Source organism: Plectropomus leopardus, chromosome 5 (genome assembly GCF_008729295.1).
Source record: "Plectropomus leopardus isolate mb chromosome 5, YSFRI_Pleo_2.0, whole genome shotgun sequence".
Taxonomy (NCBI): Eukaryota; Metazoa; Chordata; class Actinopteri; order Perciformes; family Serranidae; genus Plectropomus; species Plectropomus leopardus.
In genome coordinates, this window is record NC_056467.1 from 10,958,200 (window position 1) to 10,980,403 (window position 22,204).

Genomic DNA, 22,204 nt, shown 5'->3' on the forward strand with positions numbered 1-22,204 from the left:
AAACTATATATATAAGGGCATTTAAATAAAATTTAAAAAGCTATTAAGGGCACCTTAGGTCAAAGAGAGACGGAGCAGGGACCCCCTTCTGCATAAAATTTCTAAATTTAATTGCACTTGGGATAATTTTCTGATTTTTTTTGGTCGTCTCTTGTTTGTGTTTGTTTGTGGCTGCTAAGTCTGCAGCAGTTGTATCATGGCTAGGTGCACAAGCCTCACCCTCAGCACTTTTGTCGATGGTTTCTGAAGTGGACAGTATGTCTGAGTCTTTTGCTTGAAAAGTTAGAAAATCACAAGATCCACTGTGTCTCACAATAATGTCTGTACACTTGGAATAATAACACCGCTAATTGGCCAATATCTCTCAATAGTACGCAAATGATAGCTAACTGAAAAAAATGGAGCAAAAGGTCAGAAATGTATTTGGGCCCTAAACTATTCATTGCTTTATAATCCAGCAAAGTTACACTGCACGAATACACCACTGACAGACTGATCACACCTAACAGTGCAAGAGGACAGGATTTTCTTGTAAACATTAAATGAACTTCAACATGCCTGGCTCAAAATGGGGCCATCTGTGACGTTAAGCCTGAGTTATTAGTACAGTCAAAATAAATTAGATCCTCTCAGTTTTACTCATTCATAAGTGTCTGAAGCTTTTTTTGCATAATGTACTTCAGCACAGAGTTAAACACTGCAGGCGACAGCACTTGTTTTCTCTTGCCTAAGAGGGTTAAATGAGGTTACATTTAGCCCCGCTCCAATGACTGTCATCTCGTCAGACAGAATGTCATTCCACCTGGTTTAAGCCGCAAATGAAGAACATAAAAGTAGGATGAATGTTAAGAAGACGACAAACTGGACAGCAAAGACAAATAGACAGAACCAGCCGGATAGACAGGCAGGCAGACATGCACGACACATTTCAGCCAGCATTACCTCCTCTGGCCTCTACTGGCTTACTGTGCCGTGCCATGTCGTGCCGTGCCGAGCTGTGTGTTCTGATGCGTGGTCTAGTGGGGCTAACGGAAGCACATGTGTTGTCTGCTAACTCTGATTAATGTAACAGACTATACTCCCCCTTCTCTCTCTGGCTTATTTTTTTTTTCGCTGGCCTCCCTGCTGTCCTGGCTTCACCCCTTACATGTATGCCTGCACTCAGTCTGTTTAAATCCTGGAGTAATTAAATTATAATGCAGTACTTCTTAAGCATATAGTGAAGCCATGGAGTCTATAAAGTAAACAGTGTAGGGTAAAATGGTACAAAATGTTAGCTGCAGGACTCAGGACAGATTAAATTTTTGGAACTGAAGAGTCAAACTAGCTGCCATAATTTTATTCAGCTGTTGAAGAACCTCTGTATTACATGCTCATTTGGGGAGCATTTCGTGAGTCATCTGCTGTTTGCAAGTTATACATGGAGAAAATATGCGTGATTTAGAATTTGTAGTATTCATGCAGTTTAGTATGAATGGATCATTTAGTTACTGGTACATTGTTTTGTAATTTAAGTTATGTATGTTGTGGTATTTTTGTGAAATGTAATTTAAAACCCTCCCAGTTTACATTGCACTTGATCAAGTGACATACATGTTTAGTTTTGGAGGTGGTAGTTATAGCAGTTAGGTGAAAATATTTAGTAACAGCTTATATCTAAGAAGTGTGGATCTGAGTTTGTGGGGTGCAACCATAGACTGCATTTAAAGCTGGATGACATGACACCTCCCCCAAAGTGAAGCTACTCAATCTCGATCGCCCCCTGGTGTCTGACTGCAGTGTAGGTCCTAAGGCCCGTCCCTCCATGTTAGTGAATGGACATGGGCCAAAATAAAAGTACACGCCAAATAAATTTTTCCCAAAGACGGTGTCTGTAACTGAAGGTAATTCTCATCACCCTGATGTTTGTTTGAGTGTTTCTTTTTATGATAAGTTACATTTTAATGAGTTATTAAATTATACAAAGCAGGGCTTTTCCTCCATGATTGACCGCTATGACAGCCAGTCTGTGTGCTCGCATTCAATGGAGCTGCTCACAATTGGTTGGACGGGGGTGTTGGCGGGAACTACCCCAATGCGAATATTGCTACTGCGCAGATATGGGCTCTCATTCACATCACCCCTGCAAGATGGCAATGTCTGTATCCCGGATTTTTTTTACCTTACTTCAGCAAGTACTTCAGAAAGTGTTGGTGTGTCGTCCATCTTTATATACAGTATATGGGTGCAGCCCATTTTTAGTCAAAGTCAAAAGTCAAAGTCAACTTTACTGTCAATTCTGCCATATGTGTGGGACAAATATAAGACTGAAGTGCTATTTCTCTTAGACCTCTGGAATAAACATGCAAGTACACAAACACAAGAATAGAAAAACTATAAAAAGTAGATAAGTACCAAATAAAAGTATAAAAATTACAGTTAAAGAAAACACATTTGAAAATACACAAGCACCAACTCCAATTTTTAACTTAGTGATAATACAAATCTCTGTTTTATTAACATATCATAAGCTGAGTTTGAACTTGCCAATGGCTGAGGCATTTGGCATCAGATCACCACTATTGAACTGTGTAGAAACTATGAAGTTTTTGTCTGCAAAGGAGTAACATTCACGCAGGTGTTTTATTCAGTCTAATGCACATGTTGAAGCAACTCTAATATTAATAATAAGCTTTATTCAGATAGCACCTTTCATACAAGAAATGCAGCACAAAGCACCTTACAATAAGGGCATTATAAGCACTTTGATTTCAGCAACCCTTGACTATAGTGCTGCTTCAAAATTTGCAAGAATATGAGCATAGAACAAAACAGATACTGCGGTAAATTCAGTTTTGCTCTTGGTGGTTCAATTAGGTCTCACTTCACAGCGCCCCTTATATTGACTGTAAGCTACCTTGCTAAAGAGGATCCAGTTGTCAGTCAGTTACGGAGATGAGCATGGCTAACTTCAAGAAACTGCATTAGGACACTAAGGCTGATTGGTTGACTCCCACACGACTGAACCCCCTCACACACGCAGAAGAAAATGGACTCAGCCAGTCTTCTGCCTGCTGCTCCTCAGGCTAGTTGTTTGTTGTTGTGTGTGCTGTGCCATGCCGTGCTGTGCCTCGCCCTGTGTTTGGATGTGATGTGATGCGTGGCCAAGTGCCGGTCGAGGCAGCCATAGGTGATTCTTTCCCTGCCACTGCCCTTTCCCTGCTTCCACGCAAAGGAGCAAGTGAGGTAAGCGGCCAGGCAGACGGGGAAGGGGAAGCAAGGAAAGAGAGGATAATATAACGGGAGGACAACCAGTCAGCCGACAAACATGCAACCCTGGATTATACGAGGGTTATAAGCCCTCCGACACGTGGTTCAGACCCCTCCTTTCTGCACTTTGTCTGCTCCGCTGACTTCGTTCTGACTTTCTTGTGACTGCTGCTGATCATTTCAACCTCTGCTGTCTGCATGCACACATCTGTCATGTGTGTGCGAGTGATTGACTGACTGTGGATTCCTCAGTTTTACTCTTCCGTACAGACACACACAACCCAGAAACTGGCTGTCTCACTCACTTTGATTCATCTACTCTACAATACAGTATCCCCCTGATCTGTCTGCACCCTCCCCTCTCTCCTCTTTGCTACTTGCACGCCTCTGCCCCCACCTCTTGCACTTCCCTCTATCCCTTGTGGCTACTACTACCCCTCCCTTTTTCTCTCCTCCACACACACCCAGATAAACAGACATAGAAACAAACTCATTCACAAAGACACGCACACCGTGCCGCGGTCAAGGAACTTTCACACACACTCACACACACACACACGCATACAAATATTCACAAAAAAGCCCACATCCATACTCATGCAATTGCTCATAAACACACACTTGTCATGTGATGTGTGGTGCGCCATGGGGTCCAGATGAGTGGAATCTCAGTGTTGGCTCTCGCTACACTGAGCACCACAGGGGGTCTTTATCGTCGCAAAAATCAACAAAGCCACAGTCACGAAGCGCCGTCTCGATCACACACACAAACATGAGCACACACACACCCACACAGGCACACACACTGTGTGTGCACATGCGCACAGTCATATTCACGCACACACCGGCAACACTAAAAAAAGGAAAAAAAGAAAAACATACCAAAAAACAAAAGCGCTCATGCACGCACACAAAGTGACAAAAGCTCACAAAAACATTCTCGTTTTGACACGCAAAGACAAGAGCACAGCTGGACAATGTTTTCAGTGGGACACACACACACAGACACACACACACACACACACACACACACCACAATCTCTCACACACTGTCACAGTCCAAAAAAGAAAATAATTTAGGAAAATTAGGGGAAAAAAACAAGGATAAGTCCCTCAACTACTTAATCCCTTCTTAAATGCTTGCGTGATCTATCGTGTCTGTGATTTCACAGACAGAGAGAAGCAGGATAAAGTGCCAGCTAAGCAGATGGAAAGGAGAAAGCATTTGTGAGATTGAAAGAGGAAGAGAAAAAGAGTTTGAAAGAGAAATAGTTTAGAAAGATCCAGGTATGATGCGAGGCAGCGCTCCCGCCTTTGTTTTTTCCACACTAAATCCGCTGCCCATCATCATATCACTTGATTAAACCTAATCCTAATGCCTCTAATCCTTCAGGCACCCAAAAAAAAGAAAAAAAAAACAAAAAATGCCTAAGTGCCTTGTACCCCTCCATTACATCTCTCAACATTATTCAGTGTGCACTGAATTTTGTCTTTATACAGTACTTCTGTTACTGTGTTTGTAAGCATGGGTTGTAGTTTTTGTAGTCTCCCTGCTTTCCAAAATTACTCAAGGGTATTCAGGTTTTTCAAGTACTGAGGATTAGAGAAAATAAATTGTTTAGTCTGTCTGTTTGTGAAGATCTGTTGAGGCCTGCTGTCAACAACAACTCTGTTTTGCCTGCTTTGTGTAGCCTGCATGATGTCTCTCCTTCATTAAAAGCTTTGACCTTCTACTTATTTAATAAAATTGCAATTTAAGAGACAAATATTATTTTGTTTGTCAGATTTTGGCTAGGCTGATATTGACTGTCCTTTGGGCTTTTGTGGGTCATGAAATTGCAGTACAGAAGTCAAATATGTGTGTGGGGTACTTAAGAAATCTACAAGGAAACAGGAAAAGTCGGCTTTGCAAAACAGGTCACTAGTGACAATAAGGAAAAAAGGTAGAGGAGCTGCTTGATGCAGACAAGTGAGACCATTTAATCTGCTTTAAGAACAAAAACATTCAATCCTGGCCTTTTTGGAGCCTTTAGTTTCTTTTTTTTGTTCTCATAATATAGCTCTTGTAGCTTCTCTAACTATGTCTGCACTTCATAACATGCTAAGAACATGTCATGTTTCTCATTGGGTTCATTTGCATTTAATCCAGAATTGGAAACTGCATTTTGCCATGTGTGGCCATTGATATACAGGTACATACAGTGTGTCTGCACAGTGCGTGCTTGTGTATAAGTACATCAGTTGTTGGTCATGGAATGCATGTTTGTGTTTGTGTCTGTGTGTGTGTGTGTGTGTGTGTGTGTGTGTGTGTGTGTGTGTGTTTGGGTGTGTGTGTGTGTGTGTGTGTGTGTGGTGCAGTGCCTGCATGTAACATGAAAGGTCTGTGTTCGTGACAGTGACCCACCTCTGGTGTTTTGATGAGCCAGATGGGTCACGGCAGCTGTAGCTGAGGAGGCGGAGGTGGAAGAGGGAGAGCAGTGGGAAGATGAGGAGGGGGGCCACGGTTCTTTAGGAACAGGAGGAAGGAGAAAAGGACAAAGGAGGAAAAATGATGCAGGGAGAAGATGGAAGATTAGGGAAAAATGAGGGGAGTAGAGAGGTGTGGTGTGAACATAGCAGAAGTTGGGACAGATTAAATCTCTTAAAGTGTCTTGCTCGCGTAGAAGTCCATCTCCACCTTCAGCATGAGACAATGAGCGCAGACAGTCAGGGAGTTAAAAAGGCATAACGTAAATTAATTATGTTTCTCATCCTGGCAAGACACCAGCCACCCCCCTCACCCAGCCCTGTCGGCCCCACCTGCACCACTCCACCCTTCCTAAATGCTTCACATCAGCCGAGAGGTAATAGCTCCATGTTTAATTGATGGAGCATGGAGGCATTGCAGTGATAACATGGACTTTGGTGTGGGGTGGGGGGTGGGGGTGTTCAAGTCCGAAATACGGACACGCAGTCACACACAGAGCAGTCCTATTACATTTTAGGTGTACGTCGGAGGTTCAGTTATAGTTAAGTGGGTGATTCTGTGTTGGTGCTCTGTGGTTATTGACTGAAGATTGAGACTACTGCATCGCTGATATACCCTTAGGCATCATGTATGTTTTACATACAGCATGTTGACTTTATAATAAGGTCTTTTGTAATAGATCTTTATTAACTCTCTAAATAATGGAATTATCATCACCAAGAATGAATCAAACCAGTGTTGTTCGATTGGACGAGCTGGATGTGTCTCGAAATTCAATGTTTTAAATCTGCTTTTGGCAGCAGTCCAGCATGCTAATGGAGTCAATCAAGAGACAGAGTGAAAGAGAAATAAACGAGACACAAGGGGAGCCATAGAAGTGTTGTGTGCACTAGAGGACAAAGAGGTTTTGTGTGTCAAAGAGAAGCATCTATTGGCTGCTGGCATGAAACATTTAAGGAACAACAAGACATTTTTCCTCCTCTTCCTCAGTCTCTCTTTTTCTATCACTTTCTTGTTTCATTCAAACCATACTTGTCTCTCCTCCTCCTCCTCTCAGGTATTTTTTGCAAGCATGTGTGTGATAGTAATCGTGTATGTGTGTGTGTGTGTGTGTGTGTGTGTGAGAGAGAGAGAGAGAGAGAGAGAGCGTGTGGAGGGGTTAGTTTTGTGGTTTGAGTGCTAAGTGAACGTGTCAGTGCCCTGGGCAAGGGGTCTCCCTGAGGGGCCGAACTCAGTCACGGGAGCACACAACCCACTGGTGGCACAGACATTCTACCCTCAGGGTGTGTGTGTGTGTGTGTGTGTGTGTGTGTGTGTGTGTGTGTGTGTGAAGAGTGAGGGATTGTGTGAGTTTCTTGTCTGTCTGAAGATCATGCTTATGTGAGTAAATTTGCCGTTTGCATCTGTCTATGTCTGTCTTTTGCATGTACCCATGCATATATTTGTGCTTGTATCAGCATGCGTTTTTAATTTGTGTATTTGTTGTGTGTCTTTGGCTGTGAGTGTGTCTTTCTATCTGTACCTTTCATCGGCCCCTGTGTGTGCAAAATGTGCTTTTGACTGTGTTTATGCTAGATTGTGTGAGGAAGTGAGCCTCTTTGTGTGTGCGTGTGTGTGTGCGTGTGTGTGTGTGTGTGTGTGTGTGTGTGTGTGTGTGTGTGTGTAAAGCCATGGCTAAGGCACGATTCAGCCCTCAGGTCACTTTAACATTGTGTATTGCCCCCTTGTTGTCTGTTTTCATGAGCACATCACTTGCATAAAGCACTCACCCACCCTCCCACACAGACACACACGCAAATTTACATGCATAAGCATTTTTGGATAAAATTCAACCCCCACTCACAAATACAGTCACACACACACACACACACACACTTAGTAGTTTTTGCTGTATCTATGCCTGCAGGAACCATGAGGACATCTGCACAGTAAACACTAAAGCCCCCTGAGCCCCAGTCCCAAATATTGCTCACACTTGCACGCACTTACTCTCTCTGGCTCTCTCTGTCTTTCCGTCTCCCTCTCTCTCACACTCACACTCTCTCTCTCTCTCTCTCTCTCTCTCACACACACACACACATAAATGCTCACACTGCAAACAGATAATAGCCCATATTCTCCAGAGTGCATTCTGTGGCAACACAATGTAATACATTGTTGTGTTGTGGAGCTTTTTCTCCACCCACACTAATACGCTCCCTCCTCTACCTCTCTGTCCCAAATTCACACTGTCCATCTCTCGACCTTCATCAGGGCAAATGTCCGACACGGGGATCATACACCTTACAGTGTGACCATTAGGAGCACACCTTTGCTTTATTGTACAAGCATCCAAGCACATAGGGAACCCTGCAAAAACTTGAGCAACACTATATAAGGCATCAGAAGTCAAGGGTCACACTGTTCCTTATTCCTGTTTTTAGGGTGTTGATCTAAAGGAGGCATGAAGAACAAAGAGAGCACTATTGATAAATACATCAGATCTGTCAAAAATGGAATTTGATAAGAGAATCAGGTTGAGTGTTTTGGGGTATCTTAGGGTTGTATTTTCTGTACTCTTATCATCATACTCTTGTGCAGTACATCTTGTTCATTGTTTTTCAATCGTTTTACTGGATGTGAATTTCCTCAGATAGCAAAGGGATGTTCTGCCCTACGCTCCCTCTGAATGGCTAGTGCTATTGCTTTCATTGGTTGGGTTGGTTAGGGTAAGACAAGAGAAGGAAGATTGGTCAGTGTAAGGCAGTGAAGGGTGGTCATACTATCCAAGGAAATGCAGATTCACTGTCTGGACTTTGGATAGGTTGTTGCTATTGCATTTTTTCTGGATTTTTCTTGTACAGTATTTGGGTTTTGGGAACAACTGTGTCTGAGTGCATTTCCATGTCTACCTGCATTATGTGCTCTATTTGGGCCTTTTATAAGATGCTGGGTTCCTTGTATCAAACATAGTCTTTATTAACATCTGTAGATCTACAAGCTTGTATTTATAGGGGTAACAGTGTTCATTGGTCAGACGAATGCTCCGCCACTTTTGAAAAAACAAAAATATCTCAACAATTATAAGGATTGCCATTCAATCTTGAATAGACATTAGTGGTTTCAAAATTAGGAATCCTAATGACTTTGGTGATGCCCTGACTTTTTCCTCTTTGCCATGATCTTGGCTTGAGGTTGCTAATTGCTATGTTATTTAGTATCAACATCCATGTGCCCAACAAGTCAAATTGTCAGTTTGTGCAATGCTTTGGTTAATAACCAAATACCTGCAAACAGAGCTGCCACAACTAATTGATTTGTCAATCAAAAACATATGCTATTTATGCTAACTATTTTTGCAATTGATTAATCATTTCAATCTTTTTTTTTTCCGGCAAAAATGTCAAACATTTGCTAGGTCTATCTTCTTAAATGTAAGAATTTGCTGCTTTTCTTTGTTCAGGTATGACAGTAAACAATGTATGATAAAGACTCTTGGTAAGTTAATGTATGATAGTCTTTGCATTTTTCTTGACTAAACAATTAATTGCAAAAAAATAATCTGCATATAAATCAGCAATAAAAATAAACATTAGTTGCAGCCCTGCTTGCAAAACTTACTAAAATAAAATAGTAAAAGTGTGGTGCTTTTCTTCTAAAGTGTTATTCTGTCTGTCTGTCTGTCTGTCTGTCTGTCTGTCTGTCTGTCTGTCTTTCTGTCTGTCTGTCATGACTGCTAGAAGACAGACTCCCGCTGTCCTGAAGACATGAGGCAGACATAATCCGCACCTTGACCTGACATGGATAGACAAGATGCCAACGCAGAGCAAGAAGGCACTGTGATAGGTGGGAACAGGGGGAGAAAGTTAGATGTAGCTGACAGAGACTGAGACAGAGACAGAGACAGAAATTGGCGTCACCTGTCAATCATTTGTCACGTCAAGAGCACTTTCAAGTGTTACTGTGTGTTTTGTCTGTGTCTCATCTATCACCCTGTCATTCTTTTTGACTTCTCTCTTACAGTAAAGAAGGAAACGAAAAGCAGACAGAGAGGGAGAGAGTTTCTTTTCAGTTTCAGTTTCTTTCATGAAAAAAGCTTGCCAGTATTTTAATCTCTGTCCTTTCACTTGGCTGCCGTTTCGTGTTAAGGCTCTCTTGTTGTTATGTGGTAGTTGTTATTCATCTCAATTGACTAGATAATGCAACTTCCAAACACTATTTGAAAGTCAAGTCATCTGAGTTTAGATTTCAGTCTTTTGCTGTTATTATTCTCTTCATACAAATTATGTTTATTTTTAATAACACAAAATAGAGATGAATTTACATTTGCTACATTATGTAAGCTTATTTGTTCTCTTTCACCCTGTTGACGGAAGTAGAGCTACTTTGCATTTGTTTTTCAGCAGCATTTTTACCGTTTAATGGAAAGCTAATGAAAATATGCCGTATCTGGCACTATTTGTATTGAAACAATAAACACTATAGCTTTGACTCTTTTTCTCGAAAGGATGATATATACAGGAAGAGTGCAATGAAAAAATACAGGATACCACCACTACTATCAGACTGTGGTACTGTTGGCCTGGGGACAAACGAGTCATGAGATCACCAAAACAAATTAGTTGTTTCATTTTTGAAGCGTAAAAATGGCAAGTCTGATCTGATTGTGGCACTGGAGAAAACATCATAGTGGAATCAAAATCAATAGGTTTCTTGCACTTGCATGCACATCAAGTTTCATGCCACTTTGGCCATTAGTTGATGGTCAAAATGGACAAAGGCAGTAGTATTACCTCTGTGCCGAGACAGCAGTAATTAAATGATCTGTTCTGTTCCCCGTTGTCTTTCCAGGCATGTTGGCTTTGTTTGCACGTTTCTTTCACCTTGTTTACATCATGTAGCAGTCTATTTGGAGCGTCCTGACATGGAAGCTGTCAGCATGTCATCCAAATATCAGCTGCCTCTCTGCCACATATTATCATGAAGATGAAAGCTTGGGGATGTGATCTTATCCCTCATAAGCCTGAAAGAAGTGACAACAGCTTGAAGAAAATGCAGTGACACGCACAGAGAAAGAAAGATAATTTTGGGAGATGTTATTTTCTAACAGACAGCAGTAAAAACAATATCTGAAGGAGGGATTAGAGCATCTGTGTTTCTCTGCTTTGAACTGCTGACAGATAAAAAGATGTTTTTGACACCAGCAGTTGCAACAGATTGTGATGGATAATGGAGCCTGGAGTTGTCAGTCTAAATGTTTTTATGGACAGCTTTGATACTTTAGTTTTAAAGGCCCCATACAGTAAGCAATACAAAGGTGAATGCTATTTCTAGACTCATCCTCAAGTTATTCCCTAAAAAATACAACATATAGCTTTGAGTTCATATTTATTTATACACTGATTGCTATTATATACAGCACACGTAGACATGCTCATTAAACTTGCACATTTATAGTGTAATGTGCTAATGAAGACATTATATTATGCTGGAAAAAGACTTATTTTGTCTCATATTATCTCATATCAGTTCTGGCCTGAGATGGTGTACTGTATGTGGGGATTATGGGAAATGGGGATATCCAATCAGAGTGGTGCACGAGTTGTGCAGTATTTTTAATGTTTTTTTTTGTTTGTTTACAAATCTAGATTCTTACCCTCATTTTCACTTTTTGCATGCAGTTACAGGTCTAGCGTTAGGATTGTGTGGCATCTCGCAGTGAGGTTGCAGAACTGAGACTTCTCCTGTGTACTTAACGTGTAGGAGGCCACTCTTGATGGTGGACAGAGCCAGTGTTTGATTTGTGTGTTCTTGGCCACTTAAAAACAACATGGCGGACTCTGTGGAAGAGGACCCACTCCAAATTTATTTATTTATAAACGGCTCATGAAAACACAATTATTTTTATTTTAAGGTAATTACAAACTAATGAAAAAATAGTTACTAATGCTATATACCACTGATGTCAGTAGATGCCCGTAAATGCTACACACTGGACCTTTAATGCTTAGAACAGTAATCGCTGTGCCTAATATTCATCAACTTATTTGTCACTATTGGTGGTTTGTATTTTGTTTATTCAGTTACTAGATGCATTTCATTTAGCTGAGCTAATTCGAAGGTCCTGGTATTGTGCATGCTTATTAACTGTTGTGGCTTACTGGGATAATCGAAGGGATGAGCCATTGTTACTTAAAGTTGTTACACTTGTGTTTTTCCTGCTAAGACACTATGAAAAAGGTATCAGTCTCCTTTCCATGTTGATTCATGAAAATAATTATTTTGATCAATCAGTAGTAGTTGTATTTAAACTATTATTATTATTGTTATTATTATTGTTATTATTTTCAACGTTTTGTGTGTATTTCACCCTCAGATGGAGCGCAATGAGACTGTGTGTGCTTATTGCGGTGTAAGCTACCTCATTTTCCACGAGTTCCATCAGCTCCACACCCGACTGGTTCAGCTGCAGGAGGAGCTCCAGAAACTGAGAGAGACCACCCAGAGAGAAAGGGCCCAGCGAGAGGCACTGGAGCTGGGCAGACTGGAGCGGGAGAGGGCATTTCACCTGGAGGTGCAGAGACAAGCAGAAGAGAAAGAGAAAAGCACAAGAGAAGAACTAGAGAAGCGGAACAAAGACAGAGAGAGATCTCTCACAGAGGAGTTTGAACAGAAAAATGAGGAGAAGAGGCAAGAGATGAAAGAAGAGTATCAGAAAATCAGTGAAGAAAAACACAGAGAACTTAGAAGAGAGCTGGGAGCCTTACAGGCAGAGTCACTGAGGAAGCAGAGAGAAAAGCTGGAGAGGAGGGCCGAGGAGAGAGAGAAAGTTCTGCGTGACGCACTTCAAAAGGCCAATAAAAATTTAGACGAGCTGAGAAAATACTTCCAACAGCTGGAGGAGAGGTGAGGTTTGTACGTGTTTGTCTGTGCTTCCCGTCCCTGGTGTGAAATGATCTCTAATGCCAGGCTTCATGTGGGCAATTATCCTGTGAGTCACGCTGTTAACACAAAAACACACTCAGACAAATCAGACATGTATCCCACCAGTTGGTGTGTGTGTATGTGGATCTCTGACACAGAACTTGCTGCATAATTAGATATTCCACTGTCATCCATCATCTAATACTTAGAAAAGGAAAAACAGATATATGAAGCTTGGCAAAATGTCAAAGGAAGTGAGTTTTTTTTTAGAAAACTTGAACTGATAAAATCCCAAGTAATTCAATTTGCTTTTCACGAAACAAGACGGTTTTACAGTATTTATTAGGTTTATTTCGGGAATTGTTTTGCTCAACAGCAAACACACTCAGGCGCACTGATGTAAACAGGGTCTGACTTACTATGGGAGAAAATAGTACATTTTTTTAATCAAAGAATTGAAAATGTCTTTGTGGCTTTTATTTTGTATAAATGTAACAGAGTTGGCCCACATTGCTGCATTTTGCTTTGGATCTGGGTCCAGAAATGACACATGAGGGGGCAGACTTTGTTAAAGCATCAGGATGTGTGGAGGCGTTAGGCCGACAAAAAATAACCCTGTCAGTTACACAATGAACTAAGGAAGAATATGTTGTGGGTTTCTGCAATTTTATTTTATTTTTTAAAAATTATCTTTTGGGCTTTTTAATGTCTTTATTCGATTGGACAGCGTAAGCTGGGGAGAAAGAAAAATTTATTTTAGCTAGTTTGCAACAATCTACATGCCAGGCTTAAAAACGATTATAATTCACTCCATCTGTGAATTATATAGCCATTTGTTGTAGCCTTGTGGTAGCCCTCATGAAAAATACTTGTAATAGTAGCAGCCTGGGAGCAGTCTTGGATAGCATCAAGTGCAATGCATCCTGGATGTTGTAGGATTTTCACCTAAGGGGCAATAGGTAACTGCAGCTGTCAGTTTCGAAACTACTCTTCAAGAAACAACTTTTTTTTGGTCTCTTCAGATAATCATATAGTGAAACTGGCTTCAAGACTGCCATCTCTGTACAGTTTGTCCAGTCTAGTCAGTTTAATGTACTCCTGTCTGAGCTCATTAAAGACTCATGAACAGTTAACCTGCCACAGCCAGCCAGCCAGTGATACCATTAAATAGAGTGGAAATCAAATTTGAAACAGTCTGTGCTCTGTAGATGTCTCAATAACATATTCCCTGTCTGATCCATGAAAAACAAACTATATTTCACACATGATGATTATAGTATTTAAGTTACATATTCAGTATTTATACTGTGTGGTAGGTTTTCAGCCACAAGTCCAAGTTTTGGGAGCAAAGCATATGATTTTTTACATTTTGTTAACATTTTCCATGTTGGTGAAATTGAAAGAGCAACTGTAAATCATTTTCTATCCCCTCTAATGCATTTTGACTTAGGGCTTTTGGTAACATTATATATGCATTATGGAGGCTTATAGCAAATTTCAAAAAGCATTTTGCATCCTTATCAATAAATTAAGTAACTAAAGGTTTAAGTTCTTATGTTGAGTGTACTGTGGTGAGCAACAGAGAGCCAGCTGTACCCAGCATATGCCATTCAGCAGTGTACGAGTTAATAAGGGTCCCCTCTCAATACACTTCACAGTGTGTACGTAATGAGTACTAAATATAATAATATAATATATAATATAATAATCCTGTAGATTTTGAGAGCTCACACTTGATGCCGTTCCTCCTCCGCAATACATACACCAACTATGAAGTTGATCAGATTGATGGTTGTTGAGAAAATTGAAGGACCGATATATACATACAAACAGACAGAGACTCCTTTCATATTAATTAGATAACAGTGTGTGACAGACCATTTTATTGGCTGATTGGTCTGATCCATCTCCAACTATTTGGACCTTGATAGAATAGTGGACTGTATCGCATCTGTATATAACAAAGGGACACTTTTTTGAAACTGGCATACAGTCTTTGTTGACAAATTTAAAGTCTCAGATTCTCTGAATTAAAACGGAAGGGCTTCTTTTATGACTTACATCAACATTATGCAGTCATAAAGGCGGAAAGTAAAATACTGTTTTATCCATCAACAGAGGTCTTAATGGATCAGATTACGGCAGGGCTCTGCAGCATGTTATGGTTTAAAATATTGGGTGCAGCTCTTTGCTTTTCTCTTCATTACTATGCTGTCATTCATTGCTATTTCTCTCCCCACCTACATGTTCTGTACCTCAGCTGAATGCAACAGGTTCAGTCATGTTCTCTGGGGGCTGTACAAAGCTATTCTAGGGAATGTAAGTGTACACCAAAACTAGTCTTATAAATAAGCATTATATCATAGGCCTCTATTCATGTCAGTGAGCTTATTAACGTCAGAGCTTCTTTATGTAGCAAAAGCAAAAGCAAAAGCAAAACATCCAATTTAGTTTCAAAATGGCATGAAACATATTGTGTATACAGAAAGACACACACACGCACACACAAGATTCCTGTTGTGTCATTAACATCAGCCTTTAAGTGCTTGTAATCAAATAGCAGGTGACTGTAATGACATCAAAGGCCATGTTAAGTTTTTGGGGAAAATACGGATGAAATGACCACATGCCATGACTCATGAGAATGCTGTGAATAGCCCAAAACATCCAGAGACTGTCCTGTTGAAATGCAAAACAATGACACCAAACTAAGGCCCCAGTCACACAAATGTGTGCAACCATGCACGCACACCCTCACACACCCCTGCAGCTTCACCTTGTTTTGTATTTGTATAACCCTTAGGTAGTTCTCGTCATAAACTCAGGTTAAGTCAAGTCGCGTCAAGTCAGTTTACTCATACGGCCCAGTATTGCAATCACAATTTGCCTCAAGGGGCTTTTCAATCTGTACAGCAAACAATGCTCACTGTCCTTAGACCCTCGCTATGGATACAGAAAAACTCCCCCCAAATAGCCCTATAACACAGAAAAATGAAAGAAACCTTTGGAGCAACACAAGAGGGATCCTTCTCCTTAGATGGACAGATGTGCAAAAGATATGTGCACAGAATAGATTAACATAAAAAAAAATACTAAAAGATAAACATTGGCCATGCAGAAGATCGTGGTAATCGTATAGAGTGGTGCAGGAATGAGACTTAAAACCCAAAAATGAGTTAGCATTTCAGCACTCCCGGTTCCTTTGTCACAAAGTCAATCGGTTTTTTGAATGGGTTTTTAGTTAGATGCCTGAAATAAGGTCTGTGCTTAACACAAGCTTGAAAAACTTTCATGTTTTGTTCTACAGTGTAAAATGCATCTGTAAACACCTCACTTTTGAAGCCTTCACGTGTTCTAAAAACAGCATTTGCTGGCAAGGAGCTAAATGAGACAACAGAACGTCATCATGCCAAAGACTGCATTACAGCCTTGTTTTGGTTGCAACATTAAAAGTCATGCTACTGTGGTTTAGTTTGTTTATAGCCTAATATTAGCTTTTTACCTTTGCCGTTTGAATTTGAGCTTCAAAAATCTTAAAAGTGTTGTTCATTTGTGAATACTATCTTGCTGACAAAAAATGTACGCTCAGTGTTCCTAAATTCCCAAAATGGAACAAAAAAAGCCTCAGTTTGAAATCATCATTCACTACTCCCGATGTAGTTCTAATTCTCCTGTCTATAAAAGTTGGTGCTCTGCATTTTGGGATTGTCAGCACATGTTGTACATGCCAGGAAAACTACTTTTCTACGTTGTTCCATTGTGGATTATCTGAGGACACTATGTAGTTGCTATATTTTACACACTCAGAATTCAGACACTGAAATCAAAGCCAGGCTTAAATGTCCAGTGTGGATTAGTTCTTGGTGGATATTTTGCTTTAATTTATCAGTGTTCGTGTATGCGTGTATACGCGGACCACAGCCGGTATGCTCATATGGCTTCCTGGGTTTCAGGTTGTCCGTATGTTGTTATGTGTATGGTAGACTGAGCCAATCCACTATCTGCTCGAATGTAAGCTGATTATCCCCCACATACACTGCTGCTTCATTGTGCCAAAAACACAAGCAAACACACACACAAACATGCACTGCAAACAGTTGTGCTCTGGAGCCATGGGGGCAAGCGTGGGTCAGGAGGTCAAAGTTCAGGCAGTGATAATGATGCTGACACACTGATGTGTGAGAGGCCAGCATGGACTGACAGCAGTAGATCCTCTCTCTTGTTCCTTCTTTCTTTCTGTCTGTCTGTCTCTCTTCTTCTCCACCAACAAAGTTCCCTCCTGACAGTTCCCTCCTTTGCAAGCATACCGTCGCTGCATCATGGGCTTAGGGCTGCCTTAGACAGTTGTGATTGGTTTTAAGAAATACAAACAACCTAAAGTTATTTTTCCCCCCTTTATTGCAGAATTATGATGTATTTAGCTTGACCTTTCTCCAGCACTGGCACAGTGCGAGATAGGTTTGGCTGTGTGGGGCTACAGTGGCCTGAACCAGGATGGCAACCATTATAAACAAATAAACAAATAACTCAACGGTTCCTTTCAACCTTGACAATGGCTGTGGCATTCCTGTGGGCTATTCTGTTTGCATCAAAACCTTCTGAATAACTGTTGGTCAGCAATAGTTTTGATAAGAAATATTTATGAGTGAGTATACCATGTTGCTTATTCATCACGCTGATCACAATTCTTTTTTCATTTGAATGTTTTTGTCTCATCAAAATCCAGTCTTCTTTCTTATTTGCCTGTTTATAAAGTAACTTGCTTTTTACTCTCTTTTACTCTCTATCATTCTCTTCTCGTTTTCTCTCGGTCAATCCCTAAACGCTTACACCAGAAAATTGCCAGTACTTTGCTGCGATCGTACACCATCACCCACACAGGTGGTAAAAAGCAAAAGAGGGAGCGAGAGAGAAAAGGAGAAAGATAGCATGCGAGTGGGAGTTAATGAGGATGTTCTGAATGGCTGGCTTCACAGCAGGAGTGTGACTGCTGTCATGTGAGATGTGTTTATGATTGACAGCCCTGCTCTCCCTTTTAGAGACAGTCAATGCCATTTTTGTGGGACATTATGTAATTTACCATAAAAAGATAATACATTTTTTACAGGAATGGATGTTAAAGATTCTAGCCAGCCAGTGTACATGTTTTTTCTGATACTGTTTTTGGACTTGTTCCAGTTTTATAGAGATCCCAATACTGACCTACACCGGCACGCACAGCAACAACAAAACCCACACACATAGGTTTTCCTTCTGTCTACTTATGTCTGAGTGACTGTTTGATCCTGTGTGAGTCTGACAGGATGAGGGAAGTGGTTGTGGTGTGTGTGTGTGTGTGGGTGGGTGTCGTGGGAGAGCCTGACTGGTAGCTCAATAGCAACACACTCCATATAAACCAAACCTGATTAAAAAGTCACCTGTCAGACAGCGTGTGTGTTCGTGACATGAGGGTTTGAGAGAGCGTGTGCATGTGGATGACAGGTATATAGTAGAAGAAAGCAAGGTGAGAGGGGTAGTAATGTGTAGAGTGCAATTAAATCTGATTTTAAAATATCACCTGCAAGACAAATTTAAACTCAGATGAGCTGGAGATATTTTGATCCACTGAAGCGAAAAGGTGAGAAATAGAGGGAGAAGAGAAATAAACACAGTCATATCATATTGGAGTTACCTCATTTACCAGTCTAGTATTTAAGAATACCATTCATGTCAACATCCCAGTAGAAATTTGTCATCCAACTTGATGCCAAAATTTTTCTAAGGCAAGTTGACAAGAATGTCTCACATTCTCCATCAGACTTCACTGAAATAGCAATGCAGTGTAACTGGTAAATGTACATTATTACTTGTCTAATACTGCATACAGCTCATCAACAAATTGTTATGTATTCATTGTGTGAATTATACTCTTTCAAAGCAAAATTTGAAAAATGCTATAATGGATAAAATTAAAAATAAAATAAACAAAATAAAAGTGACAAACAAAGCATTAGATGCAGATAATACGAGGATGTAAAAGGTCTAGTGTGTAGGATTTAGGTGACTCTGTGGGCAGAAATAGTATTTGATATTTATAACTATTTTTAAGTGTTTATAACCTGAAAATAAGAATCATGTTTTTGTCACCTTAGAATGAGCCATTTTTATCAGAACATGAGGAGCGGTTTCTTTTCCACAAAGGCCACCATGCTGTACTACAGTAACCCAGAATGAACAAATCAAACACTGGCTCGAGACAGGACCATTTGCGTTTTTTCGCATGTTTGCATTGGCCACTGTAGTTCCCCTACACACTTGACTGATGGGAGAAGTTTCGGTTCTGCCACCTCACTGCAAGATGCCACAAAATCCTACACACTGGACCTTTAAGCCTGCCTTTAAAGGCAGTCAGATGTGGGGAATACCTTAGATACTCTGGTTATTTGCTGGTGCATATTTACTGAAAGAAACTTTGCCAATTTTTTTTCTTACTCTTGGTGCAGCATGAAAATGTTTTGTAGAGGATCTTAGAGATCTGGCTGTTTCATATGGTTCATACAAGTCAATATGTAATGTGTTCTACTGTTTTTGTCTTGGCAGCAGCTTCTGAACAAGTTTTTTTTGGGGCGAACCAGGAACAATACCATTACAGTAATCTAACTGACTGGTGATCATGTTTGACGTTTTTCTAGGTCAGCTGTAGAGGTCTCCTTAGGTCAGACTCTGTGACTGCTCCCAGAATCCTGTGCAAAGCAACACCCTGGCTGCACAGAATGTGTTTGAAACGCAATCTGTCGTCAATCTGACGCACATTTTCCAGAACAGATATGCTTTTATTTGAATCAATGCAGGACTGAAGTTGAGGCTGTGCTATGCTGCTCTTGCTACACTAGGATACACCTGTTATTTCAAAGTGTCAGATGCATTTCATCAACATTTCATATCATATGCTTTTCACCTCATTTTTCAAGCTGCCGCTACAGGCTGTGAACATTAATCAGGCTGCCACTCAAAGGTTTTGCCTTCACAGTCAACAAAGGTGATTACAGCACTTACTTGCCTGTAAAATCTAAAAATAAAATCTAATTAAGTTCAGTAAGGTATTTGAAAGGATGACTGGATTTAGTGTAAAATTCTATCGAAACCCAACCATACACTTGGCATTGGTGTATTTCTTGCCATACTAGTTTGAGCCTTTCTAAATGTACCCATTTGGTACGCCCTTTCTGTCTGTTTAAATCAGCTGGGTAATGTCAGTGTCAATCAAAACTACCCTTTGGTAATAGACAGTAATAAACAGGCATGGATAGACAGAGCTCATTTAAAAGAAGACAGGTTGAAACATATCATGTAACTTGTGCGCATGCTTATAGCGTTGAGAGAAGTGTCTGGGAATTCAATACGCTCTGTTTGCTTCTCCTTGGCTGGCTGGTCTCAGTCTTGATCCAAACAGTGAGTCTGGGTGGGAGAGTGTTTGTGTCTGTTCCGGACTTAATGTGTGTGTACACTGTGTATTTGTGTGAGCGTGTGTGTCTGTGCACATGCCTGCATACACTTGTATACACCTGCAATTGATAGGATAGTTAACTCTTGTGCACAAAAATTACACTTGACAGTTATAAAGAATGAATCATAAAAATGTGTGAGAACACTCACACACACACACACACACACACACACACACTTGGGGCTGGATTGTAACAGTGATAAGAAGACTGCAGGTGGGAGAGTGGGTGTGAAGTCAAGACAAATGATGGATGACAAATAGAAAGGCATTCATTTGTAACAAGGAAGTATTTTATGGCAAATTAGTTATGTACTCATGTGGTTTTATTTCAATTCCTGGTTTCCACTAGCAACCTCAGAAACAATATACAAATCAGCATACTGTGTGGTTTTGTGTGTGTGTGTGTGTGAATGTGTTAGGTAATATGTCAAGTTGACTATGTACAGAGTCAAACAGCCCTCAAAATCAGCATATGAGGTATTAGCACAGCTCCAACGTCAAGCTCACATTACCACATCAAACAGACAGACAGACTGACACACACACAGACACACGCACACACACTCACACACTGCTGCATCTGTGTTTTGTGTATTTAAGGGGACCTCTCTCTGGTAGAAGATGACCTCTATCCAGCTCTAGTGGTGGCACAGCTTTACTGCGGGGCTCATGACAACAAGATAAACAGAAAACAATGACATTAATGAGTGTGTGGCCAGAACACACACACACACACACACACACACACACACACACACACACACAAAATATGACAAAGTTTATTTGGTAATCAACAATAGCATGTTGGAGCAGTAGCATAGCAACCAACACATACAAATGAATCACAGGGAGTTGTGTTGCTTTTCTGAATTAGAATTAGAATTGATAAGCTGGAGGACAAATGCATTTTCATATCCCTGGAGTTAATTCAGTTAGCCATAATATGATATCATCGTTTTTGCTTGTACTCTGCGTTTGCCTGTGCGCTGTTTTGATGATCACAATCATTGTTATGGCATCCCTGACATGGTTACCAGATAACTTCAAAACAAACTACATACAGACAGGTGTCACACTACACACGCAGAACATCTGCAGTAAAGGATTATGTTTAATTGATGAGGCATTGACTAGTTAAATCATGGAGGTTTTCATCATAACATTTAACAACCAGTCTTTGACAAGCCCCAAATGTGTTTTCAGTTTTTTAATTTTTAGAAAGCTGTCTGTACACTGTGTATGAGCCAGTGTGTGTTAATATGTGTGTCTTTGGGTGTCAGTGTATCATGTCCTGCCTGTGTTTCTTTTTGGTCAAAGTAAAATGGCTTTTAGCTTTGAATGTCTTGCCATTGTGGGGATCAAAACAGTCTTTTAAGTCACCTATATCGCACACACACACACACACACAGTGGGTGAACAGATGACACTTTGATATGGGGACGCTTTTATGTCACTTCACACCCCACCCCACCCACACATGGACACACAACTACAATATTAACACTGACGTAAAAATTATTACTTATCACTTAATAGATCTATATCACATTCAAAAGGACCATGGGTGTGTTCCTGAATGGGCTTATCGGGCACAGGCGCAGGGGCCCAAAGTGTTAGGGGTCCCCCTGGCTTTTACCTGCAAAAACAAACAAACTCAAAATGACCACAAAAAGACCACAAAGAAAGCAGAACAACCACAAAAAGACACAAAATGGCTTACAAAAAAGACACAAAATGACTACAATGAGACACAAAATGATGATAGAGACATAAAGTAATAATAAAAAGAAAAGAAGAGATGCAATCCCCCTTAAAGTATTTGTGGCTTGCTCTTATGTAGGAGAGGTGGTGGGGCCTTATGCATATTTGTGCCCAGGGACTCATTGTCTCATAATTTGCCCATGACCCTGACCAATGCCAAAAGACCTGAAAAATTATCTCAAGGTTATTACCAGTGTTATAGCTTCAATGTGTGATCACTGTTGAGAGATGATCTCTTGTGGCTAAACAAGGAATTACATCACATTTGCTATTTTTGTCTCTTTGTTTTGAAGGCGATGATGATTCCCAATGTGGTAGTGCTTCTAGAAAAATCAGAG

The 22,204-nt window shown here is 40.5% G+C and overlaps 1 protein-coding gene across 1 annotated transcript in view; it reads left to right on the forward strand.

The window, feature by feature from the left end:
* Window positions 1-22,204, forward strand: part of lekr1 (leucine, glutamate and lysine rich 1) — a 71,640-nt gene that overhangs the window by 8,691 nt on the left and 40,745 nt on the right. The window contains exon 2 of the mRNA XM_042486932.1: window positions 12,072-12,601. Coding sequence (XP_042342866.1) covers window positions 12,072-12,601 — 530 coding nt within the window. The remainder of the gene's footprint in view (window positions 1-12,071; window positions 12,602-22,204) is intronic.